The 21,009-nt window shown below is 42.2% G+C and overlaps 1 protein-coding gene across 2 annotated transcripts in view; it reads left to right on the top strand.

The window, feature by feature from the left end:
• MCF2L2 (MCF.2 cell line derived transforming sequence-like 2) overlaps positions 1-21,009 on the top strand; it is a 168,865-nt gene continuing 147,856 nt past the window's right edge. For both annotated transcript variants that reach the window (XM_081139235.1, XM_081139236.1), the window contains exon 1: positions 1-613. In XM_081139235.1, coding sequence (XP_080995361.1) covers positions 538-613 — 76 coding nt within the window. In that variant the 5' untranslated portion in view covers positions 1-537. The remainder of the gene's footprint in view (positions 614-21,009) is intronic.

Raw genomic sequence — 21,009 nt, 5'->3', positions numbered from 1 at the left:
GGTGGGCGCCGAGGCGGGAAGGCGGCGCGCCCCGGGCTTGGGGCGGGGGCGCGGCGGCGGGTCCCGCAGCCACCTCCGCCCCCCCCCGCCTCGCGGGCTCCGCGCTTCCCCCGGGCGCGGACCGAGCATCCTCCATCCCGACCCCCTGCGAGGAGGCGCCGCAGACCCGACGGCCCAGGACGGCAAATCCAGGAGCCCCCGCGCGCCCCGGCCCGGGACGCCGACGCGCAGTTACCGCGACATTGGGGCGACCTGCTTCGCGCACCTCCAGAGCTGCCATTCGGCTCTCTCCGAGCCAGACGTCACGCTGGGGAAGCGGCTCCGCTTAATCTTTAAAACAATCCGCTGGAGGGCGTGGCCGGCGTCGGCCCAGCGGCCCCGGGGCGTCGGCCGTGACCCCCGCGTGGAGCCCGAAGGGAGCGAGGAGTGTGAGGGCAGAGCACCTGCGGAGGAGATGCCCTTTGGAAATCATCCAGAGCACAGTAGACACAGTTTTTGTTGTTTGTTTATATACTGAAGGTTGTTTTTTTCGGCGAAATGCTATTTTGGTTAAAAGAAGAAATGGCCCCCCAGGAGCTCACCGGGCGACTGGCCACAGTGACCACTCATGTCGGTAAATGAAGCTTTTTTTTTTCTTTCTTGCGCTTTCTTAATGGAGGGTGGGTGCGTGGTCTGGGGCCTCTCCTCCCCCGCGCTGGCCCGCAGCCCGGGGCGGCGCCCTCCCTGCGCGCGGAGGGGCGCGGGCCCGGGGGACTCGCCGCTGCGGGGCCGTCGGCAGGTGACACGCGTCCCTGCGGCGCGCGCGGCCCTGGGGTCCCCAGGTCAGGCGGGGCCCTGGCAGGCCACGGGGCGCGTGCCTTTACCAAGCGGTTGCCAAGTCTGTTGGGCCCTAAACCGCGGTCTACCGGGCCCTTAAGGATCCATTAGGGCTTCTGACGGGGGCGGGGGCGGGGAGTTGTGTCGTAGTTTCCCGGGTAATGGGAAGGGAGTGGGAACAGGGGCGACGCAGGCAGGTGTTTCCAGCAGAAAGTTCCGCCAACCCCCTGGGGGCTTGTTCGCGGGAGAGCGCAGTGAGATGCGGTTCTTCCCCTAACCCTTCCCTGGACACCTTCAGGCTGAGAACCTTTGGGTGGGTGAGACTGGAATACCAGGGTGATTTTTCTAAGCTGCTCCCTTTACTTTGAGACCCTTCCATGAATGCAAATCAGTTTTCACTGATAGAGTCTGGAAGTTTTTACCTCAGTGTTCCACGCATTTGTTAAAACTGCCTTCTTGGTACGTATTTATGTTAAAACTATTCAATTAGCAAGTCATCGTTGCTCTTCGAGTGCCCTAGTGCAGTGTGTTTAAGCACAATAATGGTGCACATCTTGAATGGTACATGTGGGGATGTATTTGTGAAGGTGACCTATATGGCAAGGCCCAGTTTTGATGATTCTGTTTTCAAAAATGTTTCTGGTGCCAAATGTGGCCACTGAACTGTTTTTTCTTTAAGAGAGGAGGTCAGTAGACTCCTGACAGGGAAAGCTGAATGTGAAATATTGCTGAGGACAGGATGAAATAAGAAGAAAAATACCTTGTAATAAAGGAGAATTTGGAACTTGAAATATCTCGAAAGCTGAAATGACTGTCAGATATCCGCCTGTGTAAGAAACTGGTGTAGAGAAGGGTCAGTGGGCTGGGGGTGTGACCTGCTGGATAGGAGTCCTTCCCTGGATAAGCCATTGGACCTCAGGCTGAAAATGGGGATTTCAGTAATTCTTCCTTACCCAGCTCCAAGGCTACTTGTGAGATAATGGGGGTAAGAACACCGTCTACACTGAATGGGTTATTGATTGCATGTCTGGGCCCGGTGCCTCTAAAGAGCTTGGGCAGGTCACCGGGCCTGGAGGTATACATGGATGACAGATCTTCTCGAAGGTCTGGTAGACGATATTCCTTGGCTAACACTAGGCTGCCTGTGGGGCCCAGGTTACGGTATTTTTTGCCCACCTTCCTCCTTCCATAGTCAGCTCCATGTAGGGCGCAAACATGAATTTGTGTAGTTTCTGCCCTCAACGACTGCTTGGCCCTGGCATTTGTGCACTTTGCAGCTTTCTGTAATCTCACAAACCCATGAAATAGGTGGAGTATGCATTATTATCCTCACCTTATAAATGGAGGAATTAAGATTTAGGAGGTTCGTATTTTATGGTTTCAGGGGTAACAAGTGGTAGGCTTGGGACCAGAAGGCAGCTCTTCTGACGCTCTGTTTGGGGGTTTCATTGAAGGGTCTCTAACCCTGCAACAGCCCCTGTACTCATGGGGAGCTGCAATGAGTAACCAGTAGAACTTCTGCTAGGAGGGATTGGCTCTGCATTTTACTGTTGTTTTTAGGAGTTTCCTTGGGGAGCAGCTTCTGAGGTGTGTGATCATGAGTTGCAGAAGGGTTGAGAAGTGCCTGGAGCAAGGCTATGGGGAAGGACATTCCCTGGTCCTGCCCTAGACACTCAGCTGGGTAACAGAATGGAAGCACCATATAAATATGGTGTTCTCCCGCGTCTGGGTCACCTTCCTCCCCATCTACCACAGCACCAAGGCAAGGTCATGGTGGCTGAGGAGCTCTCCATCTTGGGTCAAGTTCTGGATTACTAGGCTGCGTTTTTACCCTCAAGTACTACATTATTCTGATAAGCCCCGATAATAACTCTTCAAAAGGTTTAAGGAATAAAATAGGTTCTGGGAGAAATAGGCATTCAAGTTTTATTGCACACGTCTCTATCACATTTTTAGACTTTTGAAAAATAAACCACTCAGATGTTATATCTCAGTTATATATCTTAAAAATGTGCTTCCATATTCACTGTCCACCTCTGTCCCTCAGCCAGTTCCTCCTCTAGCTGGGGTTTCTGCTCTTTCCACAGTACCTGAGGTTTGACAGTTCAGGCCTGGGTCTGATTCAGTTTCTGAAATATCTCATCAGTCACTTTCCTTAGGTGCATTCCCACTGCTATGTGCCTCTGACCTGCTTCAGAACTTCATGTCCTCCCGACTGACCATTGTGCAAACCTCCTGCCACTCCTGTGTTTGGCTCTAACCTATACAAGAAATTTAAAAAAACCCCACAACAACACAGAACTTGTGTATTACAAAAACTTTCATGATACCCATACGTAGCCTGGAGTCCAAGTTCTTTTCTATTTGGCACCCTTTAGCTTTATTTCCGAACACTTGATATCTCTATATCTCTAGTTGGTCAAGTTGGGCTGAGTTCTTCAGCTTTGTTCCACTATGTTTTCCACTATATATGTTCCCACCTCCAAACATTTTCTTCTGCTTTCCCTCCACCTGGAATGTCCCTTTAATATATTTCTCCTCACAGAAATCGTACACACCTTACATGCCCAATTCAATGCTTCCTTCTTTAGGCACTTTCCCTCATTCTGCCAGTGGGACATGATGAGCACTGCTTCTGATCTCCCAAGTAAGTTTTGTTCTACACACATGATGCCTCTCATACTCTTCTTTGTATTATGGCTATTTGATTATTTGTGTGCTTATGTCTGCTCCTAGACTACTCATTTCTTATCCGTGTGGCCTAGTTACCTAACACAGGGTCTCCCTCTATGGAGATGGCAGAATAAATGTTTGCTGAATGTATGAATGATTTGTTGTGCCTTGGGCAGGGCCTTGAGTATTCAGTAATACCAGGCAATTTTTATACTTTTAAGGACAGCTCTGAAGTATCTGTGGATAATTCTTTTGTTTCCTAAGCCCCAGTTTTCAAGTAAACATTAAGCCCTTCAAATGTTTTTTATGTGTTGTGGTTCACTCCTTTGGATTTTGTTTGTTTGTCAGGGACCCTCATAAATTATGCAGTTCACATGTGAACAGTGTCCAGATGTGTTTTTATCCATGCAGGACACAAGTAGGATGATCCTCTCGCCTTTGTTCTGGACTATAGAGTCACATTGGTTCAATTACAGAATTTCAGAATTTGTGAATCCTCTCTGTAAACTTTTGCTGTACTGCTGTTTATATGCAGAGGTTCTGCCTAAGTACACATGGATTTTCTTTTAATACATCTCCAATTGCTCTTGGATTTTGACAGGCAGGGCACTTGTGGCTCACATAGGGCTTCCAGTCAGTGGAAAACCTTAGTTATCTAGCTGGTCGGTGTCAGTAATCCTCCATGCAGGTTTCACATTCCCAGTTCAGTTCACTCTCTCACCTTGTCATCTCATATTAGAAGTAATGATTTTGATCTTACTCTTTGTTCTAAAATAGTTTCATGTGTTTGGCTATTCCCAATTAAACTGTGAGGCAGTAAGGAATATCCTTTGTGACATTCCTGATATAATTGGAGATTGGATTGGTGGCTGTTTTGGTGACAAAAGCTGTAGGATTTTGACTTGTAACCCACGTCACTACTTTTAAGATGATACTGGCATTGGTAATATGGAACCAGAAGAAAAACAAACAGAAATTAAGCCCATGACTCATTATTCTACAATGGTGTAATGGCTGAAATGGCCAGGATCCTCAGCTGTTGGTGCTGTAGGCAAGAGCTAATTAGAGTATTTGCTGCTTAGATGGGAATGAGCCCAGTGGGGACAACTAGACACGCTGGAGTAATGACTACATCTACCCTAAAAGTGAATTAACTGCATCTGAGTGATTTTTTTTTCTATTTGGCTTTCTAGACACTGTGCCGATTCTTCAGAGCCTACTAAGAATTTTTGAACACAAAAATTGATTGATAACTAAATTGCAAAGTGCAAAATAAAATTTAAGAAATGCTTAAATATCTACAAAAGCTCTCTTACTCATAAGCTCTCTTTTCATTGCTTTAAAAAAAACAATGCATAGGTTGAATTCCACTATAGATGCTTCTTGACTTACGATGTGGTTATATCCCAATAAGCCTATTGTAAGTTGAAAATGTGTTTAATACACCTAACCTCCTGAACATCATAGCTTAGCTTAGCTTACCTTAAATGCTCACAGATCATTTACACAGAGGGAAGTTCAATACCAGATGGCTTCACTGGTGAATTCTACCAAACATTTAAAGAAGAATTAATATCAACTCTTCGAAAATATAGAAGAGGAGGGAATATTCCTCAGCTCATCTTATAAGGCCAAAATTATCCTAATACCAAAACCAGACAAAGACATCACAAGAAAAGAAAACTACAGGCCAGTATCTCTTATGCATATAGACACAAAAAGCCTCAACAAAATACTAGCACCAAATCCAGCAATATATAAAAAGGATTATACACCATGATCAAGTGAGATTTATCCCAGGAATGCAAGGTTGGTTTAACATCTGAAAATCAATTGATATAATAATACACCATAACAATAAAATAAAGGACAGAAACCACATAATCATCTCAATAGTGGCAGAAAAAGCATTTGACCAAAATTTCATACCTATTTGTGATTTTTTAAAAAACCACTCAACAAACTATGGATAGAAGGGAATTTTCTCAATTTGATAAAGGATATATTTTAAAAACCCACAGCTAACATCATAGTTAATACTGAATGACTGGAAGCTTTCCCATTAAGGCCAGGAACAAGATGAGGATGTTTATCCTCACTTTTATTCAACATTGTACTAGAGATTCTAGCCAGTACAATTAGACAAGAAAAATGAAATAAAAGGCCTCCAGATTAGAAAGAACTATCTGTATTTGCAGATGACATCTTAGAAAATCCTAAGTAGTGTGCTAAAAAAGCTATTAGAATTAGTAAATGAGTTCAAGGTTTCAGGATACAAGGTCAGTATTAAAAAACAAACTATTTCGAAACACTAGCAATGAACAATCTTAGAATGAAATTAAGAAACAATTCAATATACCATACCATTGAAAAGAACAAAATACTCAGGAATAAGAAGAATCTCGTACCCTTTGGGACAGTATGGATGGACCTGGAGAAAATTATGCTAAGTGAAATAAGCCAGGCAGAGAAAGACAAACATCACATGATCCTGCTTATACGTGAAATCTAAAGAACTTAATAAACTGATGAACAGAATAGAATCAATGATATGGAAGCATAGATGAGACTGACGAATGTCAGAGGAATGGAGGAAGGTGGTTGGGTGGAGAGGGAGAGAGTAACCGAAGAATTTATATGCATATATGCACAACCCAAGGACTCGGACAATGGTGGGGAGAGGGACTGGGGAGGGGGTTGGGACTGGGTGGAACGGGTCATTGGGGAGAAAAAGGGACATCTGTAATATTTTAAACAAAAATAAAATTCAAAAAAAATACTCAGGAATAAATTTGATAAAAGAGATGCAACACATGTACTTTAAGAACTATAAGTCATTGTTGACAGAAAATAAAGAGGCCCTAAATAAACAGAAAGGCATTCCATGTTCACAGATCAGAAGACTTAATTGTTAAGATGGCAAGATTCCCTAGATCGTTCAACAAAGACTCCAGAGTGAAAAGTATACAGTATACTGATGGCTTAAGTGGAAATTGCTTTTCCTTAGGAAGGCTTATTTAAACGGGACTTATTCTTGTGATACAGCATGCATAGTAGGCCGTGAGCTTTTGTTGTTGCTGTTGCTGGATAGTGTTTTGGGTTTTATTTGGTGTTGGGTAATAAAGTACCCCAAAACAACTACCATTTGATTATATCTCTTGATTCCCTCAAGTCGTTGTAATTAGGTGGCAGCTGGGGCTGTATGGCTCTCACGTTTGTATTCCTTCATGTGGTCTCTCTCTACATGGTGGCATCTCATCTTCCAGGGTCTTCCTATGTGGCTCTTTCTCCAGCAGAGTAGTCAGGACTTCTTACTTAGAAGCTCGGGTCTCTTGTAGGCATGTAGCAGAAGCTGCTAGGACGTCTTGATAATGGCCTTGAAGTCCCATTAAGTTGCTTCTTCCAAAGTCTACTGATCAAAGCAGTCCTAGGCTCAGCCAGATTCAAGGGGAGAGGGCACATGTCCCCCTTCTTAGTGGGAGGATGAACATGCCCAGGAAGGGGTGGAATTATTGGCTGCTATATTCATTTTCTATGGCCGCTGTAGCAAATACCACAAACTTAGTGCCTTAAAACAGCACAGATTCATTTTCTTGCAGTTCTGTAGCTCAGACATTAACCCAGGTCTCACTGAGCTAAAATCAAGGTGTCAGCATGGTGGCCTTCCTTTCTGGAGGTTCTGTGGGAGAATTCTTTTTCTTGCCTTTTCCAGCTTTTAGAAGCTGCCTGCAGTCCTGGGCTTGTGGGCCCTTTTCCTCCACCTTCAGAAGGCAGCAGCATCTCTCTGGTCTTTCTTGTGTTGCCATCTCTATGGTTCTCTCTCGTTTTCCTCTTCCACTTTTCAGGACCCTTGTGACTGCACTGTGCCCTCCTTATTTTAAGATCAGCTAATTAGCAGCTTAATTCCATCTGCAACCTTAATGCCCCTTGCCACGTAACCCGACCTACACAGTTTCTGGGTATTGGGACATAGATATCTTGGGAGTGGGGGTGGGGGAGGCGTTTTTCTGCCTACCGTAGTTAACACCTCGGAGTCTAGCTACCTCATTGCTCCATTGAGCGTTGGTGGTATATACTGTGACTTATGCCTCTGAATTGTCCATATTTGGATGGATGGTGGAGGCAGAGAAATGGAATTTAATTTATTGATAACCTGAGTCGGGTGTTGGATTTACTCAGATATAATGTGGTGCTCTAAGGACTGAATGGATTCCACCGTATTTATGATGTGAAATGCCAGCTTTTGGTGAAGGGTATCAAGCAAATATTAACCCAAATGTTGTCATGATAATAACTCCCTATATTATAGAGAATGGTCATTTATTAAATCAGAATTCCTTAAAATCAGTGTAAATAATATTGATTCTAGAGGCGATCATTTTTTCTCCTGTGGAGAATATCAGTGAGGATTTCTGCCTTCCAGACGTGAAGTAAGGCTGCACCCAGGCTTTGCCAGCAAACGGCTGTGTAGCCCTTAGCATATCACTTTGCCTCTGAGTCTTGGTTGCCGCATATGTAAAATGAGGATAATAATACTCATTCCACAGGATTGATAGAAGATGAATATCTAAATAGTTCCTTGTGAGTGCCTAGTACCTGTTGGAGGAGAGAAACACAGCTGATAGGATCAGAAATGCCCAGGTTTCCTTTGAGCTGGGCCAATCAGATTCTCCAGAGAGAGAATTTGTAGAGAGAGACCTGAGACTGAGAGGCAGTTGGTGACTATCTTTGGAGCTGGAGGGGACAGTAGCTGAGATGGCCATCTGGGGTCCTAACCCACTGATAAATGAATAGAGAGCTGGTCTGCAGAGTCAAGCAGGTGAATGGTATAGAGTCAGCTATAGGTTCTGAAACTGGCTTGGTCTTGGAATGGGAAGGAGTTTTCAGAGAAGACAACTTTAGGCTATGCAATCACCTCAAAACAAGTGTAGTAACTTAGAAAATGCTGATCTGATGCTTTCAAACTTTAGAAGCAGTAAGAGGATGAAATACTTGGGCAATGTTAAGGGCTGGCTCTGGACAAAACAAAACCTTTCCCTGTGTTCAGTGTGCTGCCTTTTTTTTTTTTTTTTTTTTTGAGTATATTCCAAGGCCCACTGCCCTTATGTGACCACCTGCGTGCTTGGGTACCACAGCTACATCAGGATACCAACTGGCCAGTGAACAGATTTTTAGAGTGCCCACCATGAACAAGGCACTGTGCTGGGCCTACAGCCCAAGAGCTGTTGTGGGGAGAGGGTTAGTTAGATGGGAACCTGAGGCCCTGAGCTCTAACACCAGCTGAGTAACCCACTAGCCCCTGCTGCAAGAGCTAACAAAGGATCTGAGGGGCTTGGGGAGGGCGCTTGTGAGCCACTGGACTAGAGGAGAGTCTGAGGCCCAATCTAATATTTATATCAGGAGACAGTGCAGGAAAGACTCTGATTGGTTGCCAATCCAGACAGTGCTGTAAGCATTTGGAGGTTGAAGTGGTTGTGGACTCCAGTGATTCAAGAAAGCTTCATATTAGATGTGTGACTTGAGCTGGATCTTGAAGGAAGGAGAAGATTTAGGTAGGTGGAAAGGGGAAAGCTTTCTTGTTGGGGTGGGGTAAGAGGAATGGCCACTGTTAGTAACTGTGTGGTCTTCCTGTGCTGATTGTCCCATTTATTCCATTCTTTGCTCAGACTTTGCTGGTGAGTGAACCTCCTCTGAACAACTGAGAAGTTTTGAGCTTTGCCTTGAAAGAAGGAATGACCTCAAGCTGGAAGGTGGATCTATGGTGTCTCCCTTTTTTTCCTTGCCCATATAGATTCTTTTTGGGGGGGAGGGGAAGAAAGGTTGGAGAGGCTACAGGATATGGAAATAATATTTAAAATGATGTTATCATAGCTACCATTTATTTCCTGCCTGTTTAGTGCCACATGTTGTGCTTTACAGACATTGTGATTTAATTAAATTTAATCAGAAGTACAGCCCATTTTTATGGAGGAATAATTTGCGGCTGAACCAGGTTAGGGAATTTGCCCAATGCCATCCTGAGCGAAGGGTCAGAATTAAAAGTCTGGTATGTCTGGCCTTGCGGCCTATAAATAGTCACACGTGGTTTAATTGCCCATTGCAGAATGGAATATAAACTGGTAAATGATGGGTGCTTTATTAGTGAGTTTAAAAAATCTTTTTATAAACCTAATGGAAGTTAAAAGCATTAATCCCCTGAGTATAAGTATTTTCCAAGTCACTTGAAACATTCATTTATTAATAGTCACTTTCTTCTAAAGAAAAATTATGATTTAAAACTTGAGGATTTACTTTATAGTCTTTAAATATGCAAAGATAATAAATGTGGAACACTTAGTCAGGAATAAGACTTTGTTAAGGAAGAAAATTTTTAGGAGTCCTACTTGCATTTCCTTAGGAAAAAAAAGTCTGATAAAGTTATAATGCTCAGTTAGAACGGCATGGTAACAGCACCACCATGCACTTTTGTGTGGTATAGAAGAGTACCTACCCGTGTGTAGAGGACTTTACTATGAGAGAGATTCGGGTGCAATATACGCACACTCGGTGATGTTGGTCTTGTCTAGCTTAGAAGACTTACATCTGGATTTCTCTGTCCAGTTGCCTGATCCCAGATCTTGTCCAGCCAGGTTTGGCTTGTGTATCTTCATTTTTTTGTTTGTTTTTACCCATTATCAGATCTGTTTAAATTCATTTTGGCCCTTTTCTCTTTCTTTACCCAAGGAAGCTATAGTTAATTCAATTACTGAAGAGAAAGAGGTCCTTTTGCCTGTTTTTCCTTATTTACATTAACCAATTTAAGACTAGCCACATTTACTGAGGGCCTCCGGGGCCTTGACATGGCCAGGTATCCGTCTTGACCTGGGGACAGGGTGTGAAGGAGCGGCCATGACCCCTACTTGTGGCCATAGGCCCTGTGAGGGCCAGATCCAGGCCTCTTCCTCCACTGCTGCAGCCCCAGTGCCCTGAGCAGCCCCTTAGCTATACTGGAAGCCTGGAGGAATGAATGAATGTCCTCCTGTGGCTGACAGTCTAGTGGACGGTGGGGTCGATGTTAAGCAAACCTAAGCAAATTTTAGGCAGAGTCAACCATCAGTCCATCAGTCCAATTTCCTCTCTCACTTCATTGGGCCTCTGCTTTTCTGGCTCCTGCATGTACTGCCTGGCTTTTGCATTGGGATGACTCAGTTGTGAAATTCAACTCTTTTCCCTAGTATCTCAAAACTCATGTATACAGAAGATTGGAGGGTGGGGTTCAGGGGAATTTTCTGAATATCGGAGAAATTTATGGTTTAGCAACAGAGACACTTTGAAATGGAGCTGGAGGCATCTCTATATTTTAAAACATCCTCTGGCCACCCCAGCTTCTGGGGGGTTCCCAGCCTCTTCTCTTCACCATTTCACTGGCTCCTTTCTTTCCTAGTGGCTCCCTTCTCTTGCCTCGTTTTCCCCTCCCCTACTGGTGAGGAAGATACAGTGCAGGACCTAGACCAGAAAGATGGGCCTCCTGAACCCCTCCACCACATCCCTGTCCTTTCCATTCCATTTTGTTTCCATTGCAGTGTTCATCCCTCCAGCATCCAACAGAAGCTTTGCTTACAAAGGAGGAAAAATCCCTCAGGCTGTGAAGTGGGATTTTAGACCTTGACATATGGTATAGAGATGAGAAGGAAAATTCCACTACTCAAATCTGGTTTGCCCTTCAGGTGTGGTGGGAGCATTTTCTCCCTCAGTCCTTTGGGAAAACTAACCCAGATTTTAAAGAGTAAGATCATGTTTATAATTTTCAATGGCTTCGTGGTACAGCCTTAAAAAAAAAAAAAAAAGCCGGTGAAATGAGAGCAGAATGTATATTATGTGGTATTTCATAAGGGCTTTAAAAACTGTCCTTATAAAAATAACATAGTCTGTGTTTGAGGTTTGGAAGAATCACTGTTAAGATGTCAGCTCTCCCCAAGTCATTCTGCGTGGTTCAGGGATTCTACTCCGCACGTACATCTGTGTGCACCGAAGGCAACAGGAAGACTTATTTGCGTATCTCACTCAGTTTACACTAATTTTTGGGGGTAGCTTTTAATTATGAAATTTTAAAAATGCATCACAAAAATAGAATAATCTTACAAACCTTACTCGTTGCTCAGCTTCAACAACCATCAATACTGCCACACTGGTCAGTGATGTTCATAAAGGACAGGCAATATTCTCAAAATAGTAGTGAGGGGCATGTTGAAGCTGTGTATATGGAGTGAGTAACCTAGATAAAATAATTTCAAAAAAATCTTTATTAGCACATTTTTAATTTAGTAATGAAAGCAATCTATACTGTTTGTGTAAATTATAAATCATACAGAAGGGTGTGAACTTGCAAAAGTTGCCCCATCCCCATGAACTCCCGTTCCACTCCCCAATATCTGGTTAGCACACTTTCTCTAGGGGTCCCTCCTCTTGTATGTAATTGGACTTGACCAGCCCCTCCTCCCTGACTCAAAGGGAATGAGGTGTCCCTGCTTCCCTGTGAGTGGGGAGAGCAGGAGATGAGTGGGTCTGCAGTCCTTGTAGCCCAGTGGTCAGCTGGGGGGAGTGTGGCGGTCTTCACAGCTCTACCCCCAACAGAGTCCTATCACTCTCTTCACCCCCAGGTCAACTCTGGAAAAAAGTCAGTTTAGTCTCCTCAGCAATACACCTGGCCATTCTAGTGTTTATATATTTCCAAAGAAAGCAAGGTCTAGTCTATATAAGAAAAAGTTTCTACTTTAATATGACATTGATCCTACTTCTGGTAAAATTATAACCCTGATGCCCTTGTGCTGTGGATGAGTCCAGTCCTTCCTGAGCTTGCAGGCTGCTTCTCAGTCTCCATCTCCCCCCAAGAGGTAGGGGCAGGTGGATGGCTTCTGTTCATTCTACCTCACAGATGCAAAACACACACAACATTTTTAAAAATAGGGGAAAATCTAGCAGTGCTAAGGAAGGTTTTTTTGCCTTTTATACCTATAATGATAATTTCTTGGCTAGGGGGAGATGGAAGAAACATTCATCTCCCATTCCATTACTTCCGAAGTAATCAGCTCTTTTGTAAGGAGAGTCACCTTACCTAGAGCCCAGTGATGTCAGAATCCATTGTTAAACATAAAGTAAAAACAGTCCTTTATTGGATATTTGATCTTGGTCAAATGATAAAGGTCAGTGCATGAAATATAGTATTTATGAGAGCTGTACAGTTTGTTTATCTAATAGAAAGAATCAAATATAATAAAGTTTCCAATATTTTATAGTAGTCTTCTCCCTAGAGCTCTGTAAGATACAAAAAGATAAAATGTGGTCATCTCTGATGTGAGCAGTTACATGCACGCTGCCACCTTGGGTTTATGTGGTCAGCAAAATTAGTTCTTATGTTCTGAAGTGCTGAGATGCCAGCCAAGTACTCGTGGCCGTTCACATCTGAATGAAGGGTAAAGAAGTTAATACTTAGTAAGAAAAAGAGCCTCCATTTGGGGAATTGGGCATGTCCTGTATTGCTGGTGGGAATGCAGACGGGTACAGCCATTTGGGAGGGAAATTTGGCAGTGCCTAATGAACCGTTGTTGAAAACTGCTGTATTTGCCGGTCTGTACTGTATTAGAAGACTCTCAGACTTTGCATTTAGTCGGAGTCAGCATATTCACAATATCTAATGTTAGGGGGAAAAAATAACTTTCATAAGTTTTAGAGTTTTAAATTATATTAAATTTCTTCATCTTAAATTATTTTCTTAAAGTACTTTACATGCAGTTAACATTAACAAAGAACTGACTCTGAGGATTATTGAACAGAGAAGTCTGTAATCTTAAAAGACCTTCTGGTATGGCCAGTTTGGGAAAAGGTTTAGCAGTTTCTTACAAGTCAAATATACACCTCTCCTTTGCCTCAGCAATACCACTCGTATGTGTTTATCCAAGAGAAATGCAAACATATGTGCACACAAAGACCTTTACATGAATGTTCACAGCAACGTTATTCATAACAGCCCAAATTGGGAAAAGCACCCTGAGTGTCTATAAGCAGGACAGTAGACACGTTTGTACCACCCATATAATGGGATGCAACTCAGCAATAAAAATGAATGAACTACTGATACATCATGGGTGAATCTCAGGCATTATCCTGAGAGAAAGAAGCTAGACAAAAAATAATACATACTGTAAGATTACATTATATGAACTTTTTGAACAGGCAAAACTAGTCTCTATTGAAAAACACACACAGCAGTGGTCAGTCGCTTGGGGGGTAGGAGGAAGGGTTGACCAGGAAAGAACATGTGAAGGTACTTTCTTTTCTATAGATGGACATGTCTTACATCTTGAAAGGGGTATGAGTTATATGGATGTATCCATTTGTCAAAATCAATTAGAATGAATTTCACTTCAGATTTGAGTATTTCAACATACATGAATTTTACCCTCTCAAATTTTTCTTTTTTAATAAAAATGGTCTTCCAGCTTCTCCTTAGCCAGGTGCAAGTCTTACTCTGAAATTTTTAGCTTGACTCATACAAATAAAAAGTATAAATTTGTATATAAACTTACTTATTACTTATCAGATATTTCACACTGTGCTCTTTATTTTATTGTTATTATTTTTTAATCCTCAACCGAGGATATTTTTCCATTGCTTTTCAGAGAGAGTGGAAGGGGGAGAGAGAGAGTGTGAAGCATCGATGTGAGAGAGGCACATTGGTTGGTTTTCTCCTGCAGGAGCCCCGACCAGGGCTAGGATTGAGCCTGCAACTGAGGTACGTACCCTTGGCTGGAATTGAACCCGGGCCCTTCAGTCCGAGGGCCAACATTCTAACCACTGAGCAAAACTGTCCAGGGTGACGTTGTGCTCTTTCTTTAAATATTAGAGCACAGCATTCATAAGCAAAACCGTTAAGCATGAAGGACCAAAATAAAATGCATTATGGAGAAGTGGCTTCTCTCTGAGTATACCACATTCTGCACAGCACAGTTCTGAAAGGTGATCTCACTTTTCCCCAAGAGGTGGTAAGTGGGGTTGTGGTCAAATCAAAGAACATCCTTCACTGCAGTCATGATAATGTACTTGCACCTGATCTTTAGACGTAGTTCAGGAGATACCCTACACCCCATTTTGGGGTTTGAACCTTTCTTTGCCATTGTTGTGCTGAACCGTGTTGCGCAGATAGTACAACATATCAACATTGCCTAGGCAGTGATTTCTGTTGGCAGCATTGTTAATTCTCTGGGTTATATTCCTTGGCAGCCTGGAGAGGTTGGAAGAGAAGGAGGGGAGAATTGTGGCCTGGAATAAATGTTCTTAAGAGCATTCTATGAAAAAAGTATCCCCGTCTATGATTTTATTTTAAATATCCAGTAGCCTGATGTATGTCTCATGATGTGATCCTTCTAAAAAACAAAAACAAAACAAAAAACCATTCTGATTCTCATGGTCTTTAGGATTTCCCTCTCTACCCCAATATCCGTGTCCCCCAGTTTTCCTTTTATTTCCAAATGAGGAAATCTGGTAATCTCTTGGGCCTGTAATCCTGTGAGCACTCACCAATCCAAAGGATCAACTCTCAGCAATGAAATGACCTTGAGTGAACTTCAGAGAGATTAGCCAGGAGAAAGGATTAGACACATCTCCGTGAGTGCAGTGCTGAGAGGAACGGAGGGGGAGTGATGCTGGCACCGTCTCCTGGAATCCCATGGCCTCCTGGTGTAAGAAGTGTGGGCAGCAAGACCCCAGATGCTCACCTTACACCTCGGCGCGGATAACAGAAGCAGAGATGAGGGCTTTCCACCATTTCCTGGAAAGCAGCTCCAGGCTAGAATACGTGGCAAAACAAGGTACCGTGAGAGGAGTAATGCCTTTCTTTCATGGGTTTTGTTACTCAGCCTTCTTCTCGGTGGAATAATGGCTTAACGAATTTTACATTAAAAAATGTACTTTGCACTGCTGCCTCTAGTTTCCTAAGGAGTTTAAAAAGGACTTTTAAAAAGAATCATTATATTTTTTAAAAAAGCTATTAACATTGTAGGTGGTCATTTATTGAAAAATTTATAATAAAAAGAGATGCCCAATATTCTGACAAAAAGTCAGGCTATAAAATGGAATGTGGAAGTCTGAACCAATGTTAAAAACATCTATGTTTGTATCTATACATATTGACTATTATATGCCAATGATACAACTATTTAATTTTGGAGGAAGGAATGATATGGGTTTTACTTTTCTTATTTTTGTTGTATTTTTAAATTAACAAAAAAATAACCAACATATATTGCTGTTGTAAAATGAAAATAAGAATCCAGATTATGAAATACATGTTCCTGAAGAAAAATGATAAATCTGAAGAGAAATGTTAAGTCTGAAATGCTACAGCTTCAAGTTAGACACATAAGCTGGTAACAGACTGGCGGTTTAAGAATAGAAAAAAGAAAAACACTTCCCTCAGTGGGCTGAGTGAGAAGGAACAGCATTTCTGGGTCTGCCTCACATGTATTTGGAAGCCAATGCGCTAAGAGCTGACGCAACTACGCCTTGTCCTAAGACTGCTTCTTTTATGGATGGGCTTATTCATATACCTTCACCTTTTTTTTTGCCTTGAAAATGTTAATAATACATTTTCCCCCCTTGGGTCACAGGCTAGGAAAGGTGACTAAAGCCAATGTCTTTGTCCTTCTCATTACTGTTTATTTATACTTGGAAACTATTTCTTCAAGAGGGAGAATTATTGAATGGAGAACTGTGCTTTTAAAATAATTCATCACTGTTGCCATATACTTTCTGACTGAGACATGATTCATATTTATACTATAGTCTATACCATATAATTATATTCTATATTCTCAAAGGCAAGGGCTACTATGTATTTGCTATTGACAAAAGAACAACTTGTTAATCAGATTTTGCTTTCCATACTTAAAACACGTAAGTGCTTGCCTGTGCATGCACACGAATCCTCACAGGGCTTGACTTCAGGTATAAATGATTGCCCTAATTTTCCTAAAGGTAAATCATAAGGGCTTTACAGCTTTGTTAATAGTAAGGAGGGGACTCAACAATAAAGATACTTAAAAAAAAATAGTAAGGAGAGGAACTAATTTGAAAGGAGAATATGAATAATTTCTGAATCCTCAACTCACAGCATTACATATACTATTGTTGCCTTTCTTTTCCCCCCCTAGAAAAGGTTATGAAAGGTTCACCTACATGCTTTGGCTGTCAATCATTTTATTCTGCCTGTGACTCAAGACAGCAATGAAGGTCTAAGTATCTTAATGAAAGTTTTATGAGTGTGTAAATGGCCTTCTGTTGTTACTGCAATCTGCTGTTAGCTTCTTGGCATAATACCTATTTCTTGGGATTAAGGGAATGAAACTTAAGAGGTGATACACTGATTGAGATGTGTGTTAACCAAGACCCATATTTTATTTAATTGTTGGGGGTTAGGGAGAATCAGCAGTTGGAGGTTTGCTTTTCCACTGACTGTCTCCCCCTTTTTGTTTTTAAAAAGGAATAAAATGTATTTAAAATATTATTATAAAATGAATGTATGCCTGTAAATTAGGGTAACACCAACTGCTGCAATAAACATAGATTTCATTGAATTAATGCACTGTAATACACTGTTCCATGGTCAGAGGACAATTTCTCTCAGTGTTTTGGGGACCCTATCTGCCTCTATTTTGTGGGTCAGCCATCCCTTAGCTTCAGAATTGTTACCTTGCACCTTGCATGAGGGAAAGAGACAGTGCTGAAGACACACCCATCTCTTAAACACCCCAGCTCAAAAGTAACACATCATTTTTATTCATCTTCTATTGGCATTCACTTGTCACAAGCCTATAACTGGAGATAGGGTGTGTGTGTATGTGAGTGGAGATTGAGTCCCTGTTGGGCAGTCACCTTCCAGTGGAAATTCTATTGTATAGAAGAGGAACTGTGAGTTTTGGGTGGGCAGCTAGCTGTCTCTGCCTCAATTGCTCATTGCAAAAATTCAAATAAGTCCCTCTCTATGCATATTTATGTAAATTTCACATAAATGATAATGTTCTGTTCTGTATCTTGCTTTTTTTTTTTTTTTTTAAAAAACAAACCAATAGCATATTTTGAATTTTCTTACCTGTTAGTACATATAGATCTACCTGATTATATTTAATGGCTACATAGTATTTTATTGTATGGCTGTATCATAATTTAACCAGTTCCCTGTTAATGGGCATTTACACTAGAAGAACAATACTGTAAAAAACACCATAGCCTGTTACCTTGAACTTGTGTTAATATTTCCGTATATTAAATTACTAGACATGAAATTTCTTGGCTAAAGACTGCATATTTAACATTTGACAGATATTTCCAAATTAATCAACTTTTTAAAAAAGTACCTATTTACACTTTTACCTATAGAGAATCTGCCTGCACTCTTGCCAACTCTCTATGCTATTTATCTTTAAAATAACTGCCAATCCATCAGGCAGAAGGTCACCAGGGTGGAAAGTCCTGGATGCCTAGCAATGGACAAAACTGGAAAAACAAGTATTGTAGGGTGGGTCCTTGCCCCCAGGGTGACTTTTCCACCCCTAGCATATGGCTAGTCATGCAGTTTAGACACCCTTAGAGGACGAACAAGGGGGACAGAGAATAGCCTCAGATGACTCCCATATAAGCCCTTGCACAACCACGCCCTTAAGCATTAAGCCCCTCAGGACAATAAGGTTCTGACCAGCATCAAGCAATCTTAGGAACAAAGCCTTGGGTGTGCTGATCACAGAGTCAGAGTTTTGGTCAAACTAGAGATAACATCTAGGCCTCAGTTGTGTTTTAGCTCCAGGCCCAGAAAAGCAGCAAAGCCAGATGAAGCAACGCCATGGCTGACATCAGGACCAGCTGCAATAGTTACTGTTGTAATTAGCTAGTTATTTCATAATAGGAAAGGAGCAAAAGGGAGGCCAGACATTATAAGCATAGCCATCTGGGCAGCTTCACCAGGAAGCTGCAACTTTGCACACCCCAGGGAACCAATGATCCATTCCCTGGGGGAAGGGACGGGACAAAGGGGAAGATGGGTGCATGTGAAGTAAAGTAGGGGTGACATAGGGAAGGTGTCTGTCAGTCTAACCTGGAATAGAGGTCATTGGCTAGAGTGGGTGTGGCCACTGCAAGCACGGAAATGTTAGAAGGTTAAAATCCCAGACAAAGGAATTCTCTCCCTCTCATTCCTCTGGTTTTGCTCCTGCTTCCTTGCATTCGCTTATGTTCCTGTGGGCCATGTGGACCCCACACGTAATGGACTGATGGAGTATAGCTGGGAACATAAGCTAAGCTAGCCTGATACTAGACTGAACTGTACTCCAACATGGAATGGAAACTCTGGGCGATGACTTTAATTCTAGCTCTGCTGAAAGCAAAATGGGACTTTTTCCTTGGCAGGATGGAGGGAAATGGGACCTTGGAAACTCAGGGTTTAATTCCACAGAAATAAAACTTTCTACAATACCCCTGTCTCCCATGCAAGTCTCAGAAAATTCCTTTACTCGTGACATCACAAGAAGCCCGCTTCCACTTGTAATAGGTAGGGACATGGAGGGCTCCCCACTGATAACACAATGACTAATGACCGTATACCCTAGTGCCGACCAATCAGTAGAGACCACCGCCCTGAAAGGACACACCTGGGAAGCTGATGAATATTCTACTGAGGTCCTCCCCTGAAATCTCCCCTAAACTCCTCACCTTTAAAAACCCTTAAGATGAAGGACCCAGCTCTCTCTTTTTCTTTGTCTCTCTCTCTCTCATGCCTCTCCTGCGCCTTTTGTCCCTCAGGCTGTGTACCTTAGCTCTCTTTCCCCTTCTTTTTTCTCTGCAACTTATTTCCTGAGTCCACACAGCCCTACTGGCTCACTTCTTCCTTTCTGACTTGCTAAATAAACTTTTGTGTGTATCTGAGTTCTTGACTCTGAATTCTTTCTTAGCCAAACTCAGGACTGAGGTCTCACTATGCCAGTACCAGCTCGTGCTGTTTCGCCATTAACAATATCAAGTCTTCTCATCTCTTCATGTTATACCGTGTACTATTGTCTTGCCCAAAACACTGCTTCCAGTTGATAGACTTGATTGAATACAGGGCTGGAAGTGGGCTAAGCATGAGAGAGCATAGGCATTAAGGGGCCCACACTGAGGTAGGGCTTGAGGTGTGCTGGAAGGAGAGGTAAGCAGATGCTCAAGGCAGGGGTTGGCTTGTTTTCCTGAGTGCAGACTCCAAAAACAGCACAGAAGATGTTAGGCAAAAAGTTACACCATCTAGGCCTCAGATTCAAGAATACTTTGGATACATATAGATGATTATTTTTATTGAAGCAGAATCTGACAACCCAAATAGAACCTTTTTTTCCCTCTTGAGCGGCATTTTTCTTAAGCAATAGGAAAGCATCAAGAATAGCCTAAGGCCTTGGAATCGATGTGTGCTTGGCTTCTCTGTTGCCTCAGCGGCGTGAGGAAAGCTTGTTAGAAATGCCCCACCCTAAGACTACTGAATCAGAATCTGCATTTTAGAACCCAGGTGATTTAAATATCCATTGTAATTTGAGGAGCAATGCTTTGTGGAAGTATTGATAAAAATGCTGGTGGGGTCACTTTGAAATCTAGAGCTAAAACATGAAGGCTTTATGGAAAGGAGGAATTTGGTATTTTCACAAATTTTCTTAATTTCCCTCAAGGCATTTGTTGGTTGCTTTCTATTCAGAATAGCCCAGGCAGCAGAGCTGGTTTCACCTCTCCTGTGGCTCTGAAGGGCTGCAGGAGAATGTCATCCCCAGCTTCCATTGCTAAGGAAACTTTGCATAGAACCTTCCACCTCTGCTCTGCTTGTCTCATACAAGGGTACAATGTGAAATGTGAGCAGAAACTAAGAAGTTTTAAAACAGAAATGCTTATGCCTAGTAATATTTTATCAGTTCTCAAAGCAGTTTTAAATAGGCATTTGCAGAGCCTGGGGCAAGATTACAAATGGAGGCCTGCATGCCACAGTTCAGTAAAATATATTCTGTCTTCCTACCTTGACATACATACCCTCATAAGAACAAAATTAAAATATGTATAAAACTATGGTTTATAAATGACTAAAAATCAGAAAATAGCAAAGATGACTAAATTGAATTATTGTGTGTGTCTGTCATATTAATTAGCTAGTGAAATTTGGATGAGCAATAAAGATATCCATAATCTACAAATCATTAATTAATCCATAAAATATTTTTTTTCTTACCTCAGCAAAATCACTATATTGTTATCATTGAGATTTGCACATAATTAGAGCTCTGTTGGGAGCAGTGATGGGAAGTAAATGTGACCAAAGTAAAATGTAATTGTCTTCAAGGAGTTCAAAATGTGAATGTTTGCATAATGAATTGAAAGGAAAAAGAGAACATTGATGCTTGGTAGTACTGGACATGATCTTTCATTATATAAGAATCTACAGCATTCATGCCACATGAGAGGAAGGATCCGACGAATTAA

This window comes from Miniopterus schreibersii, assembly GCF_964146895.1.
Source record: "Miniopterus schreibersii genome assembly, chromosome: 5".
NCBI classification, from domain to species: Eukaryota; Metazoa; Chordata; class Mammalia; order Chiroptera; family Miniopteridae; genus Miniopterus; species Miniopterus schreibersii.
The sequence above is the reverse complement of the archived record's forward strand: the minus strand, read 5'-3'. Positions and strand labels throughout refer to the sequence as shown.